General features: G+C 43.1%; 2 protein-coding genes across 2 annotated transcripts in view; both read left to right on the top strand.

The window, feature by feature from the left end:
* Nucleotides 1-15894, top strand: part of PARD6G (par-6 family cell polarity regulator gamma) — a 70191-nt gene extending 54297 nt beyond the window's left edge. The window contains exon 3 of the mRNA XM_083747001.1: nucleotides 13200-15894. Within this exon, the coding sequence (XP_083603127.1) occupies nucleotides 13200-14059 (860 nt within the window). The 3' untranslated portion in view covers nucleotides 14060-15894. The remainder of the gene's footprint in view (nucleotides 1-13199) is intronic.
* A 6204-nt stretch (nucleotides 15895-22098) lies between these two features.
* On the top strand, nucleotides 22099-27076 carry LOC310848247 (biogenesis of lysosome-related organelles complex 1 subunit 4-like). The gene is made up of 5 exons (XM_083747077.1): nucleotides 22099-22490; nucleotides 23081-23152; nucleotides 23547-23648; nucleotides 24770-24904; nucleotides 25802-27076. Exons 1-5 carry the CDS (start codon nucleotides 22257-22259, stop codon nucleotides 25901-25903), a joined length of 645 nt encoding a protein of 214 aa, XP_083603203.1. The 5' UTR covers nucleotides 22099-22256; the 3' UTR covers nucleotides 25904-27076.
* The last annotated feature ends 765 nt before the right edge of the window (nucleotides 27077-27841 follow it).

The following is a 27841-nucleotide window of genomic DNA, read 5'->3' as shown; positions in this document are numbered from 1 at the left end:
ACCATAAGTTCCTCTGTGGGACATACCAGGAGAGGCGGTCCCGTAGGTCCTAGGCTGTATAGGGCTGTAAAGAGATCTTTAGGATAAGACTACAGAGTTCCAGAGTTAGTTGAGCCAAGTCTGCTGGGAGGCCAAGTCTGCTGGGAGTGCATTTCCTGGTTCTTGGGGGGTGGGGCGGATTTGGAAGTGGAAGCTTTAATTATTGAGGAATGGCGGTGGGCTCTGCAGAAATGTGACTAGTCTTCCTACTCTGGCAAAGTGGCAAAGTGCGGGAGGAGGATGCTGTGATTGCATTTTGCTCAGGGTGCTGGATCAGAATGGGGCATGGGCACGTTTTAATTAATGTAGCAATCAGAAGAGCAGTGCTCAGCTTAAATTGTGTTGTGCTATCATTTGGGGAAGGGAGTAAATGGGAACTGCGGCATGTTTATGCTGCCCTGGCCTTTGACTGCAGAAGTGTAAAAGCAAACAAGTCCTGCATGTTTTCCCAAGCATACAATACCTTACTGGAAAAATAAACCGCATCATGCATGCTACCAAGAAATACTGTACAGCAGTGCTCTGTACACCAGTCACTTGATTTCACACCACTCCCCGGACTATATTCTGCCCAAGCAGGCATATTATTTAGTCCCTCAGCGCTATTGGGTTTTCTTTAAATAAGCTTATGATCTCCATGCAAGAAGCCTAGAAGCAAACCCTAACAGGCTGGGGTGCTAATTACAGGTAGGTAGCCATGTTGGTCTGCCATAGTCGAAACAAAATAAAAAAATTCCTTCCAATAGCACCTTAAAGACCAACAAAGTTTGTTATTGGTATGAACACAAAAGCTCATACCAATAACAAATTTAGTTGGTCTCTAAGGTGCTACTGGAAGGATGTTTTTTATTTTGTTTTGAGTCGGGGTGCTGTTTTCCTTGCATTCGGATCAAATGTTGCATCTCCAAGATCATGTTTTCAGCTATGAATAGCTACTTTCCAGACTCTGCAAGGGCAGCACTTAACTGTGGTTCATTTTCCATTCAAAGTCAGAGGAGCAAACAAGATGTGGAATGTGGCTTGGAACGGGTTGTCAAACTATGGTTTGCATTAACCGTGACAAAGTATTACACTGACACTGTGAGCAAACCATTGTTAAGTGGTTTCCCTACTTCTCTTGTCTCTCCAACATAGGGTGTACAGTGGTGCCCCGCAAGACGAATGCCTCACAAAACGAAAAACGCGCAAGACGAAAGGGTTTTTCGGTTTTTGCTTTGCTTCGCTAGACGAAATTTCCCTATGGGCTTGCTTCGCAAGACGAAACGTCTTGCAAGTTCTTGCGAGTTTCATTTCCTTTTTCTTAAAGCCGTTAATAGCCGCTAAGCGCTAATAGCCGTGCTTCGCAAGACGAAAAAACCGCAAGACGAAGAGACTCGCGGAACGGATTAATTTTGTCTTGCGAGGCACCACAGTACAGGGCTGTGGGGTGCGCAAGGGCCTGCAGGCCATAGGGGCCTACCACCCCCCGGAATCTTTGTAAAGTATCACATATGAAAAGTTATACAATCATTTCAGAATGCTTTTACTTTTTCTCTGACACACACCAAGTGTGAAGCTTGCCAGACACTACAAATCATTATTGATTTTTTTAAGTTGATGTTTTTTTAAAAATATATTATTATTATTATTAATTGAATTTGTATACCGCCCTATACTCGGAGGTCTCAGGGCGGTTCACAGAAAATATCAACATAAAAACCACAATATTTATAAAGTTTGTAAAAACATGAATTTGTTGCCATGTTCTACAACAATTTTGTCATGTAAAATAATGTTACATATGTTTAGTCTCACCATGAAATAGCTTCTTTTTACCCTCTTTTTGCCTTTTAATGCAACAGATAGGAGCAATTCTTGTCTAGATACCTGCAAGTAGTTTCACCCTATGTGTGCGTCCACTTTATATTTATATGCTAGCGTATGGTTTTGGCTTAGGAGGAAAATGGCTGAGGATTACATGCATATATCCTGGTCAAGATATACTAACTATCTCAGGCCATTAAACCAGTTTTATAGCCTGGTTAGTACTAGCAGGGCTCACATCTGAACCAGGAAACTGATTTAACACGACACCTTGGTTTAAACAACCCACCAATTTATCATAGCTAAAGAACAGTTGGTTCCAATTACCGTATTTTTTGCTCTATAAGACTCACTTTTTCCCTCCTAAAAAGTAAGGGGAAATGTGTGTACGTCTTACGGAGCGAATGCAGGCTGTGCGGCTATCACAGAAGCCAGAGCAGCAAGAGGGATTGCTGCTTTCACTGCGCAGCAATTCCTCTTGCTCTTCTGGCTTCTGAGATTCAGAATTATTTTTTTCTTGTTTTCCTCCTCCAAAAACTAGGTGCGTCTTGTGGTCTGGTGCGTTTTATAGAGCGAAAAATACGGTATTTTTTTTCTGCAGCACAATGAGTTCATGCACAGGATGGGAACAGCTATAAAAGCCAGTGATTTCCAAAAAGAATGTTTCTGATGAATCGTCTTTAGGTTTGTTGTTTTTAAAGTGGTCTTCAGTGACCAAAGATTATTCCTAAACTGTTGCTGGCACAACCTTTTTTTGTTTCTTAAAACCCCCACAAAGGAGGAATTCTACGTGATCCCTATCTACCTGATTCCATTGTCTAGCTTCTCTTTACCTTAAGATGCTTCTTTAATTTTTAACCCCTGTCTTCTTCTTTGTAGTATAAGCATGTTGTTTCTTGACCTGCTCTCAGGGTCAGCTGAGAACAATGATTCTCTAGTCTCTTTTTATTGCAGCTTTAAAACAATATTTAAGTTTTCCTATTCTCCTTAGTCTCTCTCCCTCCCTTCCTTCCCACCTTGGGGGTGTTGTTTGAACTACCTTGCTCTGCTTTCGGTGGAGCAAAACACTGTGGTAATTTCACACAAAAAAACCCTATTTTGAATCCTGCTGTTCCTGTTGCGATTATTGCTTTACATAGGATTACAGTTCTAAAACTGGTTCTAAAATGATCCATTCCAGACTAGAATATATTTGAGTCGTCTAATATATATAATAGATGTGTTGCCCTTGGAGAAGGGGATATTTCAGTTTAAACTGGTTATCTTGTACATTCCAGACATTTTTGCTACAAGGATGGTTGTGCATTTTCCTCCTGCAGTGAAACTAACCCTTTATAGTGTTTCTCACAAAGATCAGACCTTCCTCAGCCTGGTGCTATCATGATGGCAACAACTGATATCAGCCTCGGACATGCTGGGGAAGGCTGTCACAGTATTAAATACTGAATAAATCCTTTGTTTTTCTGGTGCTTCCAGATGTAGGCTTTTCCATATCTGAATATATTTCAGTGAGTGGTCATGGCAAAATTCAAAACTTGGCTTAGCAATGGGCTCACTGTCTGCTATCTTGGGCATTGCGCTCTAAGCTGATTGGCACAATTTAAAGGGAAACTGACCTACTGCTGAGTTCTGTTCTGGGAATGATGTGGCTCTTACAGCATTCTGTATAGTAGAACACAGACATTAATTGACATTGCAAATTTTTTAATCAGTAGCCAAAATCAAGTAGGTCCAAGAAGTATTTTGCTCTAGGTTGCACTATCTCACTAATGGATAGCCCTGGGTGCTGTTTTGTGGAACATTGGCTCATATCTCATTCCAGATTGGCTGGTGTTTTAAGGCAGTGGTCACCAACATTTTTGGGTCTCGGGGCACCTTTGGCATTTTGAGGAAGTGCCAAGGGCACCAATCAGTAAATGACTGCTGCCAGGGGTGTGACCTAACACAAAAGACTGCTGCCTCTAAAAGAGCAGAAAAAGATGAGTCAGGAACATAAAGTGGTTCAAATATTGGGGGGCGGGGTCTATTGCATTATTTCTCCTTACCAGACACTGTTGAGTCTTTGTTGTTAAATGTTGTAGATTAGAGCTATAAAATAAAAGATAACTGAATCTAGGAATAATTTTGAATCACTACAGCCAGCCAGACACATGCATAGACACAAATGATCACTTTTAAATCGTTAGCCTCGTCCTGTCTTTGTGCAATACTGTCCTGGCAGGTTGACATGGATGGTACCGTGTGGGAATAATGCTTTGTGGACTGGACACTGTTGCTACCAAGGTCTTGGTTCAGAACTTACCCAATTTTTAAAAGAGGGGAACTCCGCTTAGATCAAGGAGGTGCAGCGCAGGCAAGGTGGATGTCCCTCCTTCGGTGTTGACTTTGTGGCCCTTGTTTCTTTAAATGCTCTTAATTTCCTGTTCTCTCATTCTCTACACACGCCCTGTCTTAAAGGCCCTAGGTTGCACCAGCCTTTTTTCCTAACAAGGCATGACTGTCTATGAGTCTCCTTTGGAACTCCTTGGTGCCACTCCTTGTTATGCCCTGCAGGGCTGCTCTGAAGTAATTCATGGCACTCCCACCAGCCGGCCTCTGGAGTAACTCTGTTGCATGTGAACTGAGTGGCTGGGATCCGAAGCTGAGGTACATAAGCCGATGGAATGAATTCCTGTTCCATCTTGACACAGGCGGTTAAATAAGAGCCTTGGCCCGTGTGTCAGTTAGGAGCAAAGTGCTGTTCTTCCTTCTGATGTACAGGTGGACATGTTGGCCTGCCAGTTTGGAAAAGATCATGATATCCTGGTTTGCAACTGTGCAGAACTGATTAAAGAGAGTATGCAGCTGTGTTCTGACCCCGATTGGTGTTTATCTTGTGACTAACTTTAAATCTTATCCAGCAGTGCTCCCAAAGGTCGGAACATGAAAGAGTGTTGAGGTTTCTTGTATCACGCACTCTTATTCGGATGCCTTGTTGTTTGGATTCACAGATGTGGAGTACCTTTCCACTGGTGATATTTGCCAGCTTATTGTCTAAGCTAGAAAACTCTTGGTGGCTGATTATATTTTTCCTTTATGACCTGGAACAGCTACAGCACAGTATTCCAAAGCCGGTCAAAAAATTCCCAGGGAATCCTTGCTCTTTGCTGCATTTTATTTGTTGAACACAGGGTTTCCCAAACTGGGGTCTGTAGCTGTTTTTGGACTACAACTCCCATCATCCCTGGGTACCAGGACTAGTGGTCAGGGATGATGTGAGTTGTAGTCCTAAAAATAGTTGGAGACCCAAGTTTGGGAAACTCTGGTTTATTATCAAGTATACATCCCAAAGCATAAGCTTTAGATTTTCTTGTAACGACATTCCAGTTAAGCTCAAAGTGAGAAGCTGATTTCTTCAGGGTTTTGTTGTTGTTGTTGTTTTAAAAAAATCTTGTTAATTTTAGCTTTATCAGTGCAATTCTATGCACCTTTACATTGACATTCCACTGTGTTCAGTGAGGCTTATTTCTAGGCAAGTGTGTTTAAGATTGCAGCTTTAAAGTATCTTTTATGGGGGGGGGGAGGAATTCCTTCTGCCATACATCCATCAATTCACAACCTAAATTTAAAAACTGTCACAATCTGCCAGTTGCTGGGAATCACAAATGGGGAGAGTGGTTTTGCACTCAAGTTCTGCTTTCAGGTTTCCCACAGCCATCTGGCTGGCCACCAAGAACAAGATGCTGGACCAGATGAGCCAATGGCCTGATCCAGCAAAGCTCTTCTTATGTGAAAGGTCACAGTTCCCTTTAACCGCCTAATGAATGTTGCACAGTAGTGCTGGAATATGATAGGCCAGAATCTAGAAATCATGCCCCTCCTTTTGGGTGCTGGAGAGAGACCTGATATTTTATTTCGGGCTGAAAGCCTATTACAGTCATGCCTTGGGTCCCAAATGCCCTGGTACTCGGATGCTTTGGCTCCCAAACGCCACAAACCTGGATGTGAGTGTTCCAGTTTGCGAACGTTCTTTGGAACCCGAATGTCTGACGGGACTTCCAGTTGGCTGCAGGAAGTCAATCAGAAGTTGTGCCTTGGTTTCGAAACGTTTTTTAAGTTGAACGGACTTCCAGAACGAATTCGGTTCAACTTGCAAAGTACGACCTTGTAAGTGCTGGAGATTCATGAGAATTACTCTCCTACATATCTCAGCCAGGCCTGGGTAACTATCCCCCCCCCCCCCAGGAGGTAATCTGAGTGTGAGACTGCATAGTAGGTGAGACCAGAACCAAATGTAGATGTGACCATCCCATACACAACTCTTTCTTGAGCACCTGTTTTTATGCTCTTTTTACCAATAAGAAATTAGGCCAGGAACCAATTGAAATATGTGGGAGGTTGCAGTCAAACATAGCAATTCACGACTGCTAGTTAGCACATGAAGGAGTTATGGACCACAGAGTTATGTTGCTAGGTTCCGCTTTTTTATTTTGATTTTGCATCGTGTGTGCAAAATCCACAAAGCCTTGGAAATGCTTCTCTGCTTCAGTAGGAACAGGGCACACGATACTACACCAGTAACTCAGCCAGCTATTGGGGAGGCTTTGATACTTGGGTAATGCCAGGCTCTGGGAATTCAAGGAGAGCTGATTTGGAATGTCATGTGTCAGGCTTAACAGACTTGCAGAAAACCACTTGCAGCTGTTTGTTTGGAAGCTGCCTGGTGTCAACTGAGTTTACTAAACTGGATGTTTTCCTTTAACGGAGCTGTGGGATTCCCCAGCACAGCAGCCTGCTTATTTTGGATGTACTTTCACTAGGGAGATAGTGACAAATCTTCCAGAGAAGTGGGGGGCCACTCTCAATCCTTTTGTTTAACTGACAGGAAAAGGAAAGAGTCATGAATGCATTTTCTCTGCCCCCCTCAGAAAGACAAAAACTAGAACTGCCTGCATGACAGCCTTCTGTGTCCCTGATAAGTACCTTCTGATAATTCTTTCTAGTAGCCAACACTTCGTACTTCAGAGGAAGATATTAAGGGCTCCAGTCAAAGGAAGCGCTACCTGTCTTGAACCCCAAAATATCAATGTGGCTATTCGCACCCACCCTTAAATAAATCACTTGTGATAGGCAGATAGGGAAGAAAGGCATTCAAAGTAGAAGCAGCTCCCTGCAATGCAGCTGGACTGCATACACTGCAGTTGACAATGTTTTTATACATGGCAGTTCACTGTTGAGGGGTGATCATGGCACAGAATAGTTGCTACCCACTATCTGGTATCACTATCCACCATAATTGTGGATGAGTCTCTAAAATATTGTTTCCCTTCCACAAAATTCCAAGAAACTACAGATTAGGGACATGCTCTCCTCTCCCCCCTCGGATGAAAACCATACTAGTGGATGATTCCCCTTGCATTGTTCCCATATATTGCTTTCCATCCCCAAAAACCTTTTATCTCTAGTTCTGTACACAGTGGTACCTTGGGTTACATATGCTTCAGGTTACATACACTTTAGGTTACAGACTCTGCTAACCCAGAAATAGTGCTTCAGGTTAAGAACTTTGCTTCAGGATGAGAACAGAAATCGTGCTCTGGCGGCGCGGCAGCAGCAGGAGGCCCCCATTAGCTAAAGTGGTGCTTCAGGTTAAGAACAGTTTCAGGTTAAGAACGGACCTCCAGAACGAATTAAGTACTTAACCTGAGGTAATCCAACGCCACAGATGTGAGACTGATGGCACATGTGGATGAGCACTTTTGAGGAATCGAGTGAAGGCAGTGAAAGTGAGAAGGGAAGTGTTGGTGCCAAGTGCCCCTTTACTGAAGCCCTTGCATTGAACGCCTTGTCTGGTCGCCAGTGCCAGCCCAGGAATTCTCTCCAGGCGACTGAGCAAGCTGGCAGCCAAAGGGCAAAGCACTCTGCCTCTGTTGCCAGCCTGTTTGGCTTCTCTTCCTCTGCACCCATTCTGGAAAGGCAACAGACTGGCAAAGGAGACATGAGGGTCCCTTCTTCACCAGCCGGCTGTATTTTTAGCCTGCAAAAGAAAGTACCAGTCTGCTTTTCACTCATAAGAGCAGCAGTCTTATAAGTAAAACCAATCTACATCTGTATCTATAGGCTAGGTTTGATTTTTCTCTAGTTTCCTCTCTGGCGCTTCCCCACCTCCCCACAATCTTTATTCTTACACATTTTCAGCTTAGTTCAGAAGGTGTTTTTTTTAATTGCCAAAAAAAGAATTGTCAGAATTTACCGTGTATTTCTCTGAATACACACATTTTTGCAAGCAATTTTCTCAAAGATGAGGCATTTTTGTTACTTTTTACTGATAAATTATTTTCCCCCCAACACAATACACATTTTTGTGCAAAATACTTTCTCGAAGAACAGCACTGCAATTTGGAAAAGTGCACATTCTGAATGATAGCTGTGCCTCAGTTCATTTGGATTAGGTAATGAGAACCAAATCTACATTCTCTCCATCCCTTCCTTTAACAATCCCAATACTGCACTGGAAAATTATAGAAGCTGAGCAATGACCCCTGGTGGTCACCAACTGGAGCTACAGAGAGCACGACTGGAATATCAGCGAATACTGATTTTCTCAAATGTTTGAAAGTCTGAATTGCTGTCTGTGTATATAGAAAGGGATTAGGTTTAGCTTTCCTAATGCAATTTAGTTTAGCTTTCCTGATGCAATTAAAACAGCTCAAGTAAAAGTAAAAAAAAATTACTTAGCATTCCTCTGTTTAAAAAAACCACCTGCTGGTTCTAATAGACCAGATGAGAGCCTATATATATCAAGGCGAGCAGTTGCTTTATTTTAGGTTAACTCATTATCACTTTTTGAGCTGTGAATTTGTGTGCTGAACTCAGGTTTTTGGCCTACTCTCATCAGCTGGATAACTAAGTTGCTGCTGACTTGATTTCATTGGTTGGTGTGTGTGTGTGTATTTCAGCTTATTTACATTTGGTTCTTAATGCTTAGCCATCTTGGAGGTCAAAAAGGTGGAACAGGAAAAAGTAAGTAAGTAAGCTAAAGGAGCACCTCTTTCATTGGATGATCAAGGCAAAAGAGCCAAGAATTGGAATTCAAGATAGAATGAACAGAAGAGGGGACAGTTTCTGAGATAACCAGAACATCAGTGTCACTGTTTAACAAAATAATAATAATAATAATAATAATAATAATAATAATAATAATAATAACCCTTAGTACAGTGCATGTGAAGAAAAAAACACAATACTTTCTTGTGTACAAAATTTGATCTGCCAGGATTTTCTGTTTGAACTTGCAGCACAGATTCCCCTCCCCAGGGGTTAACTGGGTAGGATTGTAAAAACGGGTTACTTTAACCCAAAAGGCACAGCAGCCTTTCAAACAATAAACTCAGCCCAATTTACTTTAGCATTTGTTTGTTCAATGACTTTGCTTGACTACAGCACAAGTAGGTTTTGGTTGGGCATCGCATTGTGTTTTTCTTTCTTGCCTTATCCAACTTGCTCACTTGTATCTGAGTTGGGTAAAGGAAGCAGCCTAAGTCAGAGTTCATGATATGTCTGTTTCCTTTTTGAATCCTTCTGTATCTCTGCATGTTCCATCATTTTATAACAAACGATGGAGTAAGTTTCCCGGCCAGGCTTTTATCACTTTCCGAAACCACTTGTGTATGTTTCTCTGTAGGAAAATGCCATGTGGTGCAGATTTTTAAGGCTTTAAAAATAAATAAATCCACTGAAAAGTTTTCTTAGGTGATGAAGTGAAGGCTTAAAGCCCTCCCCAGTTTTGAGTTATCCTTCTGTTTACTTCTGCATTCAGTAAATGAGATTTTTTTGGGTTGAGGGGCACCCCAAATGCTCTTAATGAGTTGTTGGCTTCCTTCCCAAAGTTGCCTGAAGTGCTGTTCTCCTTAGTGGAAGTAATTCTGTCTTTGATGTAGTTTCCAGAGCTGTCGACTAAAGTTGCACAGTTCCCAGAAGAAATAATACCCTAGGAGTGTATGCAGACTAGAAATGCAAACTCCAAAATGAATTCTTCCTATAGGAGTCTGGCAGTCTGGTTCTCTGTGGAATCTTGCTTGTTTACATAATCTTATCTGGCTACGCTTTGGTATTTCATCTGGCAGGCAGTTCCTATAAAAAGCAGCTGTCCAAGCAATGGGAGTGGCGCTTCTGGTTATAGGGATTTTGTGTGGTGGTGATGGTTGTCTATAATACCTTGCTCGAAGTATACCTGTTTTCCTCCTAAGACCAGATTCTCAATATTTAACATTCATTTGTATAGGTGTCCCTCATGACTTTTCTTAAAATGAAAAGACTACGTAGACTTAGGGGACTTTTAAGTTTAATATTGAAGGTATTCTTTACCTCTGTACTGGATCTCCCCACCCTGAAATAGGGTTGGTTGGTTGGTTAATTAATTAATTAACAAACCAATTAATAATGAAATGCACACATGCATAATTGTGTGATGACCAGGATATGCGAAGCTTTTAAAAAAAGGTGGCAAGAGGAAAAGGCAATCCCAGTTTGCTAGAAAGTGTCATCCTATTTTTCTAACACTCTGTGCTCAGGAAATCTTGGAATGAACATTATCAGTCTTTGGGTTCCTCCAAACATTTGTTTGTGTGTGCTGTTTTAATTTGAAACTCTTAGAAAAGTCACTTTCAGAAGAATGACTCAAAAGATAAGCAGAATGCAGCTGAGGAGGTTGAGTGAGTTAAAACAAACAGCTTTTTCTTTTCCAAACGCCATGGAGATAAAACAGTAACTTGCATTGGCTATTCCGACCACACGCGGGAGGCAGCACAGACGTGTCCCAACCTCATGGCTGCTTAACTGGAGCCATAAATCAAAGCAGCTTTGCAAGTAGTCATCAATTCATCAACTCCACCCACACAACCAGTTGCTATAACTTGTCCTGGCACTCATGGCTCATTTTTGGCATCAAGGAAACTAGGGAGCAGTAACAGGAAATGCCTGCCCATGCTCCCTTGTGCTTGACATACTTTTTGATGCCAGGCTTCTGGGGAGGGGGCACCAGTTTTCTCAGCTCTGCCTTTGTTGAAAGACCATGACTACTTTGATTACTTTCTGCCTGCATGTCTAATAACATACCGTACCTTTTAGAAATTGACAAAACACAAGCGGGTGTCTTCCCGCTTAGCCTCATGCTTGCCCAATTTCCTTTGCTTTCCAGAACTGTATTTAAGACCACTGAGTGTGTGAGCTATGCTGAAGAATTTTCACCACCACTTTCCATTCTTTATTAGCTCTGATTGAATCATTTTAAATCATGATTTCCTAAACCATGCTTACATAGTCCACAAGTCTTATCCTGTTTGCATAACTCCCATTTTTCTTCTGAAGACCACCTTCCGATTAACTTTAGTGAAGACAGAACTGGGTTCAGTGTGTCAGGGCTGGAGTCAGATGCAGGTCAGCATGAGAGACACAAGGCTCCGTTGTCAGTGAAGTTGACTCTTTATTCCAGGAAACAGCATACAACACTTCCCAGCATGCCTTGCCCCTGTGGAGCAGTTGCCAGGACTGAAGGTCCCTGCCTTCCACTCTTTCTAAAGCTCCTCCTCTCCTAGATGTTTCCCAAGCACTCTCAAACTTGCACCTGCACACTTCTGGTCTCTGTTCAGCCTTCCTCATTATTCTGCATGTTCTTGGAGACCAAGGAGGAGGGAAGCTTGTCGCAGCAGGAGAGGGAGGCTCCCTGGATTCTTCAGCAGCCTCTTGCCCCGCCCCTCCTCTGCCTTAGCTTCAGATTCTGAACTGCTCTCTATCACTGGCTCTTCCTGCTCACTGACTGCTTCCTCTGACCTCTCCTCAGTGTCTCACTACCAATCCACTGGCTCTGAGTCTTCTTCCTCTGGCATTTCACTTGGAGATTTCCCTGTTGGTGCCTCTCACCACTCCAAGTCCAGCCAATCCCTGACACATAGTAGCCACACTGTTGCTTCTGATACCATCAACCTTGCCAATGTGCTGCTCTGGGACATGATTAGTATAGTGTGTGCTCCAAGTAGCCTGGGTTTATTGATTCACTCTCCTACCCTGCACTAACAAACCACTGGGCACAGAAAAGTAGCCATCGCAATCCCCTGCTCCTGGTTCTGTATACCTTAATCCCTTTCTACAATTTCTGCCAATCCTCCTCCTAGGCGGCGTGGGAAATAGGATACTTGCTTCCTTAAAGATGTGCTTGGCAATATGCCCAGGTTGTCACCATTAGGTGTCTTTTTGAAGAGATATTTATGGGAGCAGAAATATCTCCCTTTGCCAGGAAAACCTGAGCTCCCACCAGTTCTTACTGATGGGATTTTAGAATCTGCCCATCACCAAATGGTCCCAGGGTAGAACGTAAACAAGATAATTAGAACAGTGCAATAAAAACAAGCTCAAGTACACATGCTATTAAAATCTTTATTAAAATAAACAAAATCAAGCAAAATATCAGGCTGTGAATAATCACAGCTAAATAGCTCATCGCACTCTCCAGCCCCTCCCAATGGCCTGGCAATTGGTTTGCTCAGCATATATACCCAACTTAAATAGCTTTGGCATATTATATGGATGTGACTTTCTTCCTTAATTTTTTTTCCATATAATGTATATTTGTATACTGTTGTATGTTGCCTTGGGTTCACTTGAGAAAGAAGTCTGTAAAATATATTTAATAATAACAAATGTTCCTCCATGATGGGTCTGCAAAGTAACAGTGGTACCTCGGGTTACAGACGCTTTAGGTTACAGACTCTGCTAACCCAGAAATAGTACCTCAGGTTAAGAATTTTGCTTCAGGATGAGAACAGAAATTGTGCAGCAGTGGCACGGCAGCAGTGGGAGGCCCTATTAGCTAAAGTGGTATCTCAGCTTAAGAACGGTTTCAGGTTAAGAACGGACCTCCAGAACGAATTAAGTTCTTAACCCGAGGTACCACTGTATTCATCTCTCATCTGAGAAATCCTATTTAACTTTTGGGAACTTCTGTCTGATAGATTTCTTCGTAGGTGTATTTGCAACATAACCTGATGTAAAAATTCATTAACTGTTCTTATCTACAGATAACACAACAAGGGCTGCTTCTGCATTGCACAGCAGCAGCCCACATCCTCCTCCAATCTCACAAAAACTCTTATAAATTATGGTTTGTTGCTAGCAACAGTTTATGCTGGCTTGGACAGATGGAAGTTGAAATCCCTGAAATGTGGGGTGGGGAGGAGAAAGATGTTCAAAGCAAGAACTGTTTGCAGCATGGGCAAATGATTGCATTTTATAAATGTTGGAGATGAAATTCCATTGCTTGCTGGAAAGAGTTTATGGCTCAGTGGCATTGAAACTCAACTCTTCCTCTCCTCTCTTCTCAGATGAAGCAGATTATGGTAACTTTGGTTCAAACACCTTAACCAGGAAAAAGAAAGCTCTGGTGACCCTCCGGAATGACAACCTTCGCAGACGCCCCCACGTTAATATCAGCATGCCTCAGGATTTTAGACCCGTGTCTTCCATCATTGATGTGGACATCCTACCTGAAACTCATAGGAGAGTGAGATTGTATCGACATGGGTGTGAGAAGCCTCTAGGGTTCTACATTCGTGATGGGACCAGTGTCAGAGTAACTCCACATGGGCTGGAAAAGGTACCTGGAATTTTCATCTCTCGGATGGTTCCTGGTGGTTTAGCTGAGAGTACAGGCTTGTTGGCTGTCAATGATGAAGTCCTGGAAGTGAATGGCATAGAAGTGGCCGGGAAAACTCTTGATCAGGTAACGGACATGATGATCGCCAACAGCCATAATCTTATCATCACAGTCAAGCCAGCAAACCAAAGGAACAATATTATCAGAAGCAGTCGGATGTCTGGGAGTTCTGGCCAGTCTACAGACAGCACTGCAAGTCATCACAGTTTGCCTTCTTCTCATGTCCTGCAGAACTTCCACCCTGATGAAATGGAGAGTGACGAGGATGCTGACATTGTAATTGAGGGCTGTCTGGAGCCACAGCCCATTCCGAAATCGCACAGCCTTCCTTCTGGTAGCCTTTCCCGAATTAACGGCAGCAGTCTTAGCCAAAGACTACAGAGGGACCTGGTACTCAACAACAGCTTGGGACGAGAAAGCAACGGCAATATTCACAAAATTCTGAGTTCCTTAAAAACTGATCCTCGTCATAGCTTGGTTATTCCCAAAGGAGGCATTGAGGAGGACGGAACGGTGATCACACTTTAGTGGGTGCTTCTGTTTGTGTGTGTGTGTTTCTTGTCTGAAGTGCCAACTGGAACAAATCTATACACATCCCGAAGAGAGGGAATCTTAATTCTCTTAGACCTTCTGAGATGTGACACATGTGTTGCTTTCCGGACATGGTGGTATTCAGGATTATACATAAAAGTGCTGCCTATTGCAACCCATGAAAAATTGTAAATATGGTTTCTGCTCCTAGGGTCAGAATGAGGGAAAGTAAAGATTGCTGCATTTTTAAAAAGAATCCCATCTATGAAAGTATGTCTGCTGCATGTATGGATATACGCTGCAATATATACATGTAAATTGTATATATTTTGATGATTAATAACAACATGCACAGTAAACATGGAATGGGCATTCATAAATTAGTCTTTGAGGGGAAAACTACTATTAAGGATTGTATCCAACAGGGTTGCTCAGTCAGGTTTCTGTCAGCCAAACAGGGAAATCTTTATTCCCTCTTCCTCTGCAATCCCCCCCCCCCAAAAAAAAAAACTGCTCTGGAGGGTTCCCAAGTTCTCTGGAGCAGATTTAGGAAGGGGAAATTGCTGACCACTCCAGTACACTGACCAAAGCCTTACCACCAACTGAATAGCATGATTGGATACAATGCAATGTGTTTAAATTTTGAAATTTTACTTTCTGCCATTATATACTGCTTCCTAGTTTGTTTACACAGAAAATTTACTTCTCTTGCCCCTAAATCTGGAAAGGGCTAACTGAACAACTTTCTATCCTGGAAATAGCGTTGAGGGAATGCTGCATTTGTTTTTTTTTTTATTTTTGGAACAAAACTTTGACCAAATGATTTTGTGTTTTATATGTATATTTTTAAAAGTGGGATAGTGTCACATTGTTGCCATAATTTCTTTTTGATCACCACCACCTGCTGGTGACCTGTAGTACTGTTGGAATAAACTGTCTTCATATGATATGAAAAAACAACAACAGGCAGCATGGAGGCTGGTTTAATTGATGCACCATCAGGATATGTGTTCTCTTTTTATTGCTAAAATATTTATTAGACAAATACTCAAATTTTAGTGACTGTTGGTTTCACTTTTTATATTGATAACAGTACTGAATTTGCAAATAAATAATAAGATTGCTTTGGACTGCATTCTACATCACCACAAGAAACTCCTCTAAGGCTGCAATCCTAACTCCACTTATCTGGGAGTAAGCCCCACTGAATTTAATGGGACTTGCTTCTGAAAAGGTTTGGTTAGGATTGCAGCCTAAATTTGTCTTACTGTTTAGAATTAACTTGAATCCAGAGTCTTTAATAATGAAAGCTGGTTCCTCGTGGTACATACTGATTTCCTAAGCTAGAGTGTTATTTTATTTTATTGTCCCTGGAGTCTAAAATGCTACAATTCAACAGCATATCAAGTGTTTCAAGTAAAGACTATCTTAGATTGTTGGGATCATGATTAGTTCTAAAGCAAATCAATAATAGGCTACTCCAAAAGAAACGGTTTTGCCCCCATCTCTGTTTTTCTGTTCTATAAAACACCACAAGCTGTTACAATGTTTAGTAGAAAAAAGGTTGACTATATTATGAAGTGTCTAGGAAAAAATATAATTGTGTTACAATGTATTTTTCTACTTTTAGCTTTGTCATTTTCTTTGTTTTTTACTGTGTAGTTTTGTGTATTAAAGCGTTTCTAAACAAATGAAAATTCTTTATATAAATTATATCCCACACCTTCCACACCCTTATTTTGTACTATAGAGGGCTCAAAACACTTTGGGGTTGTTTAATAAAAAAAGCCTTTTATTGTTCTGCTTGGAATAAAGTTATGTACAAGCTTCAATATTTCTTAACTGAACAATGCCACCATCACCCCAAACCCAGGTCCTGGGCACCAAAGCCATCTCAATAAAAATACCTTTGGTGCTTCAGAAGAAGCAGGGGGTGGGAATGTGTTGCCATCTATGTTGTTGGGACTCAACGCCCATCATCCCTGGCCAATTGCTGTGCTGTATGGGGCTGATGGGAGATGAGAGTCCAGTAACATCAGGAGGGCTACACGTTCCCCACCTGTGCTACTGAAGAGTGTACCGAGGTGAGAATTTTAGGTAGCCATTGAATACCTTGCCATACAGAATGAAATGGATTGTATGGAACAATTGGAAGAGTGTGAATATGTTAGGAAACTAGATGGCAGGGTTATTTTACCTATACAGAGTTGCTGAGAGCTGGATGCGGCAAAAGCAAATAATTGAACCTTGTGTTGGAGAAATGGAGCCAGTAAAAATACCAGACACCGATTCCCGTTGGTGAACAGATCACGTCAAATTTTTAGAGGCCCCAATATTTATGCAGAATGGGATCCCTGTAGAACCACTTTGTCAAAATCACATGAAGTTGGCTTTTGATCAATCTCACTGTTGTGTAACAAATACTTCATGATCAAAAGTATCAATCACATAAATGTTCTAAAGGGAATACAGATTCTGTTAACCTCTTCTGAAAAGTTAACCAGACTACAACCTGCAGTCTTTGTGTCATTAGACCTCATTACAAATTGGGGATAAGTCTCCATGAGTTTAGCAGGCTTCTCACTTAAGGCATATAACTGTCCGTGATTGGGTAGGTGACTGAAACAGTGACTGTAGATAAGTATTTATTTGTGTTTTTGGTGGTGAAATCAAACAGTTGGAGAGTTACAGGCCCCCTCTTTTCTTCCCAGCCCTATACTGCATATAACACCAGTGTTTCACAACAGTAACTGAAGAACCTGAAGAAAGAGACAATGCATGTGTTTTTGAAAATGAGGGGAAATTATTTTACTTTATTTTTAAAAAGGAGTGTGCAACGATCCCAGTATTTAAAGAGTCCCCACCCCTATTACATCATTAGAACCAAAACATAAACCTATGAAACTAGAAAAGAGCAAAACATATCAATGTTTGGTCCAGAATCTAGGTACTACACCCTCATTAAAGGAGATTGTATGAATGATTCACTAAATGATGATATATGTAACTAAGCTCATGGCCTCAAATTCTCTTTATCTTATACGTTGCTTTATTACAAAAATGATGACTAGACTACTGACCCTAAACTGAATAGTTAGTTGCCCAACCACTCCCTCCAGAACCCACTGCTCTCAACTGCCTCGCATTCAAACTCCCTTTCAAATCCTCATCCAATCATCACTCACCACCAGAATCCCACCATACTCTCTCCCCCTCCCTCCACATTCCCATAATAATTCTGATACAATTACCTTAATAACCCTATTACATTCAATATTTTACACATGCTGCTCCCTATAACCATACAGTGGTACCTCGATCTACGAACAGCCCTGTTAATAAACGATTCGGACAAAGAACTCCGCAAAACCGGAAGTAGGTGTTCCAGTTAGCGAACTTTGCCCTGGAAGCCAAACGGAAGTCGAATAGTGGAAGGGCACCGGCAGAGGGAGGCCTCAGTAGGGAAAGTGCACCTCGGTTTAAGAACAGACTGCCGGAATGGATTAAGTTTGTAAACCGAGGTACCACTGTACTGTCAGAAGCACTTGAGCTTCCCATTCCTGGTTCCTAGGAAATGGGGGTGAGCAAACTGCAGGTTCTCCATCCCTGTTCTAAGAACCAGATGTCTTCCTCCAAACAATCCTGGGAATTATAGCTTGTTAAGGGTTCTGGGGATTGTAGGTCTGTGAGAGGGAAGCCACAATGGCACAAATCATTTCGGGGGAAGTCATGTGCTTTAAAGGCGCATTGGATGCTCTTTAAAACATTGCATCATAGAACGGTAGAGTTGGAAGGGACCCTGAGGGTCATCTAGTCCAACTCCCTGCATATGCAGAAATCTCAACTAGATGATCCATGGCCATCCGAGCGCTGCTTAAAAACCTCCAAGGAAGGAGAGTCACTGCTTCAGGTCCTAAGGGCCTCTGGAGCAGGAGAAAGCAAGCTTGCTCCATCCATGTGACAGCCCTTTAGTTATTGAAAGGGCTGCATGGTGTGGATCTCATATCAGTGTTATGAGAGTGTAAGCAACACATTTCTCTCCCCTTTCTTCACACCATGCAGAATTGCAATAGTAACCAGAAGGCTGGAGTTTGGAGCCCAGCCAGGGCTGGCTGTGGGCAGGATCCTTGCATTGCCGGGAGTTGGACTAGATGACCCTTGGGATCCCTTCCAACTCTGCCATGCTATGATTTTATCAAGCAGCTAAAGGAATGAAAAGATGCTTCTGAAACATTTGGGAATCATAGGAACACACTTCCCACCAGTGGCTTCCTGCAAGAGTTTGCATCTTCCTTAGGAGAGAGGCAGGCCAGAACAAGGGGGGAAGGCTTAGAGTTCATGTAGGTGGAAATGCCAATTGAGGGCCCTATACTATAGGAATGCTTCCTTCCTGTGTCCTCCACCCTCATGCGCCAGACTGGTGCTAGCATGGCTGGGAGCCAGGCGCCTGCTGATTCCTCCATTTTCTTTGCAGGGAAGGAGCCTTTCCCCAGCCTATACTTTGTTCTGGCCAAATCCCTGGAGAGACATGATGACCCTCAGGTACTGGGGCAAAGGGAAGGAAGGGGTCCTTGTGAAACACGTTTGGGGAGTCTGGCTTCCAGCAAGTTCTTTTCAGAAGCAATGCTCCCTCCAACAGGGGAGGCTGAGCATAGCCATCACGGCTAGGTGCCTTTGATAGGCAATTGTCTAGCCCTCTTTGAAAGCCATCCCATCCAAGATGCTTTTGTGGTGCATCTGATTCTCTTATGCTTCCTTGCTCCTGCAAGGAGGTGACTATTGTGAGATCCTTTGGTTAACATCTATCTGGGCTAGAAAATATTAAAGAATCAGAGGAATGGTAAGCTTCCCTTGAAGCACAACTGATCAAAGGCAGGCAGATCTGTTAGCATCTTGATAAAGATGCTCAAACGACAAAGGATGCTATCATACCCCGCAAGCATCTCAGAAAAAGCTCCCAAGCTGATGGAGAAGAGAGCAGTTAAGTGGTCAGTGGGGCTCCAGGTTGCCGTTTCTGGATCCCACCACAGCCCTTCCAAGTTGCCAAAGAAATCAATGTCACAACAGTTTTTTCCTCGCACCTCCTCCCCATGATCCCCCGTGGGGCCTTCTCCAAACATATGCTGTGTCTGAACCAGCAGATCCCACCAAACCAAGTAATCGAGGATCTAGTCAGAAAAGGAGTGTTGTCAGGGGCTCAGGAGCAGAGGCACAGGGAAGAGGGGAGATGGAGAGCGAGGGGGAGGGGGAGGAATCCGAGGGGAGCGTAGGAGGGGACAGTGGTCCGAGGGATTCCATGAGCCTCTCCAGCGAATCAGAAGATTCACAAAAGGGGGCACCAGTGGCAGGGGCAGGGGGTTCCCAAGGGGAACGCCCCAGGAGCAAGGGGGCAGCAGGGACTCCCAGAGCAGTAGTTGGAAATCAGGACCAGCTTCCCCACCAGAGCAGAGTGGGGGGGAAGAGTCCCAGGTATCGGGGCCAGTGCTTTCCCCACCAGGGAGAGGAGACGAGGCAGAGCTGACCACGCCTCCATCGGAGAGTCAGGCAACGGGGGGGAGGTCAGATCCGGCCAGTGTCACGGAAGAGGGAAGCAGTGATAGAAGCAGTGTAACGGTTAGGAGAAAGGTCACTGGGTTGGCGTGAGAAACAAGTTCAAATGTACAGGAGCACGGGACAGCAGAGAATGAGGATTGGGAACCGGGTCCTAAAGCCCGCTGGAGGCAGGGGGAGGAGCTAAGCGACTCAGCGTCGGAGGAGTCCAGAAAGGGCAATGTCCCGGTGGGCAGGAGGACCCAGAGGAGGAGAGAACAGCGCAGAAGGTGGAGCAGGGCTAGGATCTTAAACTGGTGCGGAAGGGGAGGTGATTCAGACAGGACTTCGCCGATCTAAGGTCTAAGACGTAGGGCTGCATGCTCTGGCGTTGAAATGGAAACTAAACTTCAATAAAGACTTTTGTACATTACATCAACCTGGCGTTGGTCCTCTGTGAGCTGGGACCTAGAGGCAGCTCTGACAAGTGTGCACAGTCATACCAGAAATAAGCAGAATAGCTAAACAGGTACTAGACGTCACTCCAGAACTGGCCCTACTGAAACCTTCCAAGATAACAATGCCCACTCACACTATAAAGAGCTCATAACCCACTGACAACGTACAATTCAATATGACTAACTTAACCCGACAACCCCCCTCACCCATGCACAAACAAATCCCACTGCAGCCAGCCAAAGACAATCAGCCACACCCTAAGCCACCCCAACCTCTCATCATCAAGGAAACATAACAAGTGAATAGAAAGAGAACCCAAGTGATACTGACAGAAAAACCCCAAGCATACACTAAATAAAAGAACTTAAGCTTTGCCACCCCAGTCCCTCTCTCCCGTCCGTCAGTCCCCTACAGTGCCTACTATGGCTGTACAGTGGTACCTCTGGTTATGTACTTAATTCGTTCTGGAGGTCCGTTCTTAACCTGAAACTGTTCTTATCCTGAAGCACCGCTTTAGCTAATGGGGCCTCCCACTGCTGCCATGTCGCGGCGGCGAGATTTCTGTTCTCATCCTGAAGCAAAGTTCTTAACCCGAGGTACTATTTCTGGGTTAGTGGAGTCTGTAACCTGAAGTGTATGTAACCCGAGGTACCACTGTACAGACAGAAACGAGGGAGACATGTTTTATTGCAGCTGGGGAAGATGAAGACATAGAATTAGGTATTTCTACATCTTGTTGACAATGTTTCACAATGTAATCAATGCTTTAGAAGATTCCTGAGAGGATAAGAGTAGTTAGGCTCTGCCTCCATGGTCAAGAGGTATTCTGGTTCTGAATACCAATTGCTGGAAACCGCAGGAAGGAAGAGTACTCTTGTGCTCAGGTCCTGCTTACCAGTTTCCCAAAGGCATCCAGCTGGCCTCTTCGAGAATAGGATGCTGGACTAGATGAGATGAGGCACTGGCTTGATCCAGCGGGCTCTTATGTTCTTAATTTCAATCCCTGTCATATGCAGGTAGGGCTGGAACAGACTCCAATGTGAAACCCTGGAGAGCCACTGAGTGAAGACAATGCTGAGATAAATTGGCCAATGGTCTGAGTCCATATGAGGAAGTTTCCATGGAAATGCAGTAGCTCCCCAATCTACAGTCCTGGAATTCCAAAATTTGTGGGCTGAATATTTATTTGAGGAATGCAGGTGTAAGGGCAAGGAAGAAATGAGTCCTTACCCAGATGCATAGGTAAGTGCTACATTCTCCCCCCCCACACACACACACAAAGGGAGGAGTGATTACGGTACTTACTACATTGTCCCAGCAGCCCAAGACAGAAGCTCAAAGCTACAAAGTGCTTAATCTAATTAAGTCTACGTTAATGGGCGTAGTCAGGATTTTTGTTGGGGACGTCAGAACCTGAGAATTGTAGTTTTATTGATTTTCATTGATTTAGGGGCACCTGCCACCCCCATGTCTGCGTTTCTCGTCCCAAAATCTTTTTTATTTTTTAAAAAGACAGTGACTAAAGTCAAGCGTTTGTAACTTCACCATTAAAGCAGGTTTTCCTCTTTTGTGGTTGGGCGGTTGACATCTCAGCACAGCATGTTCCCTATTTCGTGGACATTTGGATCGGCCCTACTCTGCTGATAGACCAACGTGGCTCCGGCTGCAATTGTATACCTATTTACTTGTTAGCAAGTGCTATGAAACTCCATGGGACTCCTTTCCGATTCTGCTTGGCGCATCCTAGCCTTCCTCTACCTTGCAAATGCTGGACAAAACGAGAGGAGAGAGAAGCAGCACCTCGCTTTTAAAAGGAATATGCGGCCCTAAGTTCACAGGGCGGGGGAGGAAAGAAGGGAAAACGAAAGCGGAAGCACCTCCCTGGACGCTCTCCAGCCTACACTGAGGAAAGGAGGGAGGCCGCTCTCGAGGGCCCGGCCTGAGGCGGGGCCTCTAGTCCCAAGACACCCAATCACGGGCTCCGCTCAAAAGAACGCCACGCCTCCGCTCCGCCCCTCATTATTTAACAAACGAGCCTTCCCTTTGGCCGTGTCCCCGCTGGGTTTCCGTAGATGAGGAAAGGCACTCTCCCGCTACTCTGCCGACAGTTGACGGGCCGACCGTTGAAAAGCGCTTCGTCAGGTGACAGGCGGTTGGCTTCCTGATGCGCGCGGGCGGAGAGTAGTAGCGCGAGGGAGGGGGCCGAATGGATGAGGCGGCAGCTGAGGAACCGCCGCTGCTGCCGCCGCCTCCGCAGCTGAGCGGCGACAGCGGCAACGTCTCTCAGAGCCACAGCAGCGCCTCCGGCATCGGGGAGGAGGAAGAAGACGCGGCCGAAGGAGAAGCCTGCGGAGCGGAGCTGCTGCTGGCCACGGCCGCGGCGGACTACACCGGGTACCTGCTGCCCTCGCCGCTGGGAGGAGTCGCCCCAACCGGGCAGGTGAGCGCAATCACTCGCCCGCGTCTCCTCAGGAGGGGAAGCCGCCGCTTAACCGCAGCCTCGGAGCGGGGAGGGAGAGTTGGGTCGCGCCGCGGTGCTTACCTCGAAGCAAACCCCCCCCCCTCAGTTCAATGGGGGGGTCCCAGGTAAGGGGGCGAAGTGGGCTCACCCCTTTAGGCTGGACTCACCCACCCCATCGGCGTAGCGAGCCCCCTAAAATCAATTAAATAAATAAATATTTAACTAAGAGTAGAAACTGTAGAAACTGGTCTTACTGGCCTTGGACTTTGTGAGGAGTTTCTTTCTTGGAGGTTAATGGGTATTGCTTCCATTGTTCAACCAAATCCTGTGTCTGTTTACTCAGAAGCAATGCCCTCATCCGAGAAGCACAAAAAAAGACACAACACAGTAGCAAACAAAAACTCCACCCCGTCGCAGACACAAATTCAAAAGGTTATTGTTTAATTAGCCAAAGGCCTGGGAGAAGAGTGTTTCTGGTGCCCAAAGGTGGCACCAGGCGAGCCTCTCTAGGGAGAGAATTCCACATAAGAATGCCCTGAGACATTTGCATTTTTATTTATTTTTTGCAGATTGAAACCTTAGACAAGAGTCTGGAAGATTTGCTGACAAGGGTAGATGAGTTTGTGGGGATGTTAGACATGGTAAGTCTAAGAACACAATAGATATGGTCAGCCACTGAAATCAAACTACCTTTAGGCATGCTTTCTCACCAACACGAAATTAATAATCTGAATCTAGCTTGTTTTAACATGTAGCATTCCAGTTTTTGTGGCATCCCAACATTACCCGCAGGCATGTGCAGATTTGCTCAGATCAACCAAACAAAAAATGAAATAGCCTTAACCAATTGTTCTGAGCCAAATAGTTTTGTTTAGATTATGATTGTTCTTTATATGAGCACTTAGACACAAATTCTTTACTTGTAGTGGCCTGTGGGTTTAAATAACATTTTATTCATTCATTTAGATGATGTTTGAGATCTCAAGTAATCTTAATGCTGTTGTTTAGAATTTTTCTTGTCTGATGTTTTTCTAGATTCGAAGTGATTCCTCTCAAGTAGTAAGTGAAAGTGTGCCTCATATTCATGCAAAGGCAATGGAAATGAAACAACTGTATAGAAAGATTGACAAACTGGAGGTATGTGTTTCTAATGTCAGTATCACAGCACTTTTTTACAGGACTACTTGGAAATAATCTTTGGGCTATTTTCTTTTTGATCCTGTAACATAAATATATTCACCCAATCCAAACAATTGAGCTCCAAAATTTGTGTAGAACTTCCCAGCTGGAAAGGAGAAGTTTCCATGTCCATTCCTTTTCCTGTGTGCAGATGATCTTGTAGATTGGGCACATGCTGTTCTTGCGGTTCTTAAAACTTAGTTTAAACTGTCACTTAATAAAAAAAAATCCTTGCTCCTGTAAATTTCAAATAAAAGAGGAGGAATGTGGCTTTGTAGCATAAATCAGTGTATCCAGGCACACTAGGGGAAGAGCTTGCTATGCTGTCTTGGCATATACAGTGGTATCTCAGTTTTCAAACGTAATCAATTCCGGAAGACCGTTAAGAGCTCCAGAACGTTTGAAAATGGCAAACTCAATATGGAAGCCTCAAAATGGAAAACTCAATATGGAAGACTCAATACGGAAGCCTGTGACATGTTTGACTTCCGAGGCACATTCGAAAACCGAAACATTTACTTCCAGGTTTGCTGCGTTTGAAAACTGAAATGTTCGTCAACGGAGACGTTCGAAAACCAAGGTATCACAGTATACTCAGTCATCTTATATTGTAAAAATTATGACTCACTCTTCAGATTTCAAAGGAGTTTAGAAGTTCAACATATAAGAAATCTTGGGATTCTTCATTTCTCTCAAGGTTCAATTTTTAAAAAAAACAACAGATTATTCAACCACTGTGTAACATGTGTTAAACAGATTTTGTTGTTGTTTAGTTTTGTCGTGTCCGACTCTTCATGACCCCATGGACCAGAGCACGCCAGGCACTCCTGTCTTCGTTAAACAGATGCTTTTCCACAATCTAATGCAGTTAAATGTGCTTTGAAATGCATTGATTTTCATGTACTAAGTCTAAGCTGGAATTTGGAATGTGGCTGTAGATCAGATGCCAGTGGTTTCTGACATGTGTACAGAAAAATTGTTTTATATGACCAGTATAACTATTTGAGCAAAGAAATGTCCCTTTAATATTCTCCCATATTGCACCTGTTCATTGCTATTGATCTGTTGTTGTCTTTCAGGCCTTTGTAAAAATGGTTGGAAATAGTGTGTCAGGGATGGAAGAACAGATCACAAAGGCAGAATCAGACCTTGGAACGTTCCCAAATACTTTCAAAAAATTTCTACACACAATCAATGTGCCATCTTTCCTTAATGTAAGTTTTGTTCCTCAACTATGGAAATGCTTGCTATAATAATGTATTTGACATCAAATATCATAAGCTTTTGTTATGTTCAGATGTCAACTTACTAGATTAGTTTGTAAGCCCAGGAGAACAACTTTGGCAAATCTCCCCACTGTTGAGATGATTATGATGATGATTCATTAAGTAGAGGTGTGGTCGGTTGATCCTGACAGTCAACATATGGATGTGTGGATTTAGATACATAAAAGGGAATGAAACATAATGCAATCTAGATAACTTTCTTGGAGTGTTATATCCCTCACAGACATTTGCTTACAGCGTGCTTCTTCCCTTCAAGGGTTGTGGCCCACCCCCCACCCCTGAATTTATCTGAGATGGGAAATGGTTTGGGGGGGGGGAACAGGAGATTTGGAACATGCTATATGTGCCACGATTGCAAAATACTGTTTTATTAAATGTAACCCCTAAGTACTCAATTGTTAACAAAGGTATGCCCACAGTGGCCAACCTACCCCACCAACCAACAGAAAGATTCATACATGATTCACCTTGCTATCTCATATAAGTCCTCCACAGGTGAATAGAAGTTACTTGCTTCCATGAGAAATGAATGACAGTCAGCTCCATTCTTTCTCAGTTCCTTTTTGGATCTTGCCTGTTTTGTGCTTCCGGGCCCGATGACTCATAAATCTTTTGCCTTACATGTTGCTATAAATTACAAGTGGGGAGAGTACTGCTGCACTTGGAACCTGCTTGTGGGCTTCTAATCTAGTTTGGCCACTGTGGGAACAGAATACTACTAGCAAGGCTCCTCTTAAGCTACCACTAAAATTGTGGGGAATTCATGATTTATTTCTGTTTATTCTGTTGTGAGCAAGTATTTTAACATACAGGTTTTAATTCCAGAAAACATCTTCCTCAAGGCAGAATCAAACAGTTTATGAACCTCCTGATCTCTTCAAGACAGAAGACTACTTTCCTTCCCTTGGTGAAGCACAGTATATGTGATTTAGCTTGACAATGACATTATTGACAAGAGAGTCTTATCTAAGCGAGTTCAGTGCTGATCTTAGGTAGTTGCAATTCTTTGGAAATTATGTCCTGCTGCTTCCCATGTGTCCCAGGCCCTCTTCAAACATATTTCAGCTTAGTTTTGTATAGAATATACTGTTTTTCCTGTCTTCCAACAAGGTGAACTATACACTCATGTTTGGCAGCTAACCTTGCAAGTAACCCACTTTGAAGGCAGGGAGAGGGAGATGGGCTTGGGTGGAGGCAAACACACTCTCATGCCATATAGACATAAGCAGTCCTTCCCCCTCCCTGATTTTATGTGTAGGAAAGAGGGTAAATGTGAGCAGAATGGGCTTCCTTATGATCAGCTACCTACCAAACACCTTTTTTACCTTTCCAGGCTAGAGAGTGTCAGGGAAGGCAAGTGGGGAAGTAACACGTAAGTTAATACCTTCTTTTCTTACACCTGCCCCCTAAAGATGCCATAAACACACACCTGCCTTTTTTACATGTCAACACTGAAAGGCTAGGTAGAAGCAGGTATACTTTTCTATGTGTTCCTTAGATCTACAGCCCCTTCTTTGGACCTAAAATGAATTGTGGGGAAATGGAAGAGGCCAAGCAATAGAACTCATTTTTGTCTTCCTCTGCCCAGGAGTAGATTGGCATATGGGCAACCAGTTGCCATACTCTAGTAATATTTTCTTGGTTATTCTCATTTCAGAAATTGGAATTAAAAAATGTATAAATACCCATCTGCAGTTAAGAGATTAAGAGGGGAGAAAACAGGAAATGTATGCTTTTGCATCTCACATTTTTTATTTCTGCTGCTAGTATTAACCCACATACCACAAGGATATTTTTAAAAAAATATTCTGTGGTACTTTTAAGTGCAATAAGGACCAAAACTATACATTCATGCCCTTTTAATGAATGTATCTGGATTCAGTTCAATGTATTGGGTGGAAATGCACTGTTTAAACAAGGAGAGGCAAAAGCTGCAAAGTCAAATCAAACAGCTATAGGTGCTGCCTACTGCAACAATTCTGGGGAACTGTTGCTGACAAAGCCCTTTTTGATGAATACCTTAAAACGTTTGTATATAAAATGCCAAAAGCAGTGGCCAAAGCTCTTATAACTTAAAATCTAATTAAAGTTTAAATAAGATTCCTTAGCGTATGAAGTTTTTATTTTTAAACTATAAATATGTAAGGTTGCACTCATAAGCCCACTTGTTTGGGATTATGGCCAATGAATTCATCAAGATCATACTCTCTAATATAGTGTTATGGCATACCATCCCCCCACCCCAATGGCAGGCTGTTAACTCTTAAAATTTAAACTGTGTGCACTTGTTAAAAAAGACTGGCAACCCCTCATCTATATGTCAACTCTCACATTGCTACAGAAACTAGGATGTATTTTTATTAAAAGAGGATTATGGAATTTGGAATTTTCCTCTAGCAGTGAAACTATTTTCAATGCTGCCATATTGAGAAACCTAGCCAAAGGCTTTTGGAAGCACAAGTACTTTCTGCACCCTCTTGATAATCAATTCTTCACTACTGTACAAGGGATACTGGTGAGGAGATAGAATGTGGTTCTTTTCGGGATAGTAATTCTTATGTATTATAATCTCACCCAAACATGAGATGACTAACATAACTCTACAGAATCAAAGGGTACACAGAATGTATTCAGCAGAATGCAGTGGCAAACAAAGCTTTTTCTTAATTCTCTTTCAGTCTGAGTGGGCTGCTACACGATTAAATGGAACCATGTTTCATGTAAAAGACTAGCTGTCAGGAAAGAGGATCCAACCTAAGTGTCTCACTAATATACACAGCCTGCATAGGCAATGCCCCTCACCAGTGCATATCCAAACACCCAACACACCTGTGGCCTGAAGTAGTGCTGCCAGGGAGTTTTACA

This window comes from Podarcis gaigeae (genome assembly GCF_964106915.1).
Source record: "Podarcis gaigeae genome assembly, chromosome: 7".
Classification (NCBI taxonomy): domain Eukaryota; kingdom Metazoa; phylum Chordata; class Lepidosauria; order Squamata; family Lacertidae; genus Podarcis; species Podarcis gaigeae.
Note: the sequence above shows the minus strand (reverse complement) of the source record. Positions and strands in the feature narration are given on the sequence as shown.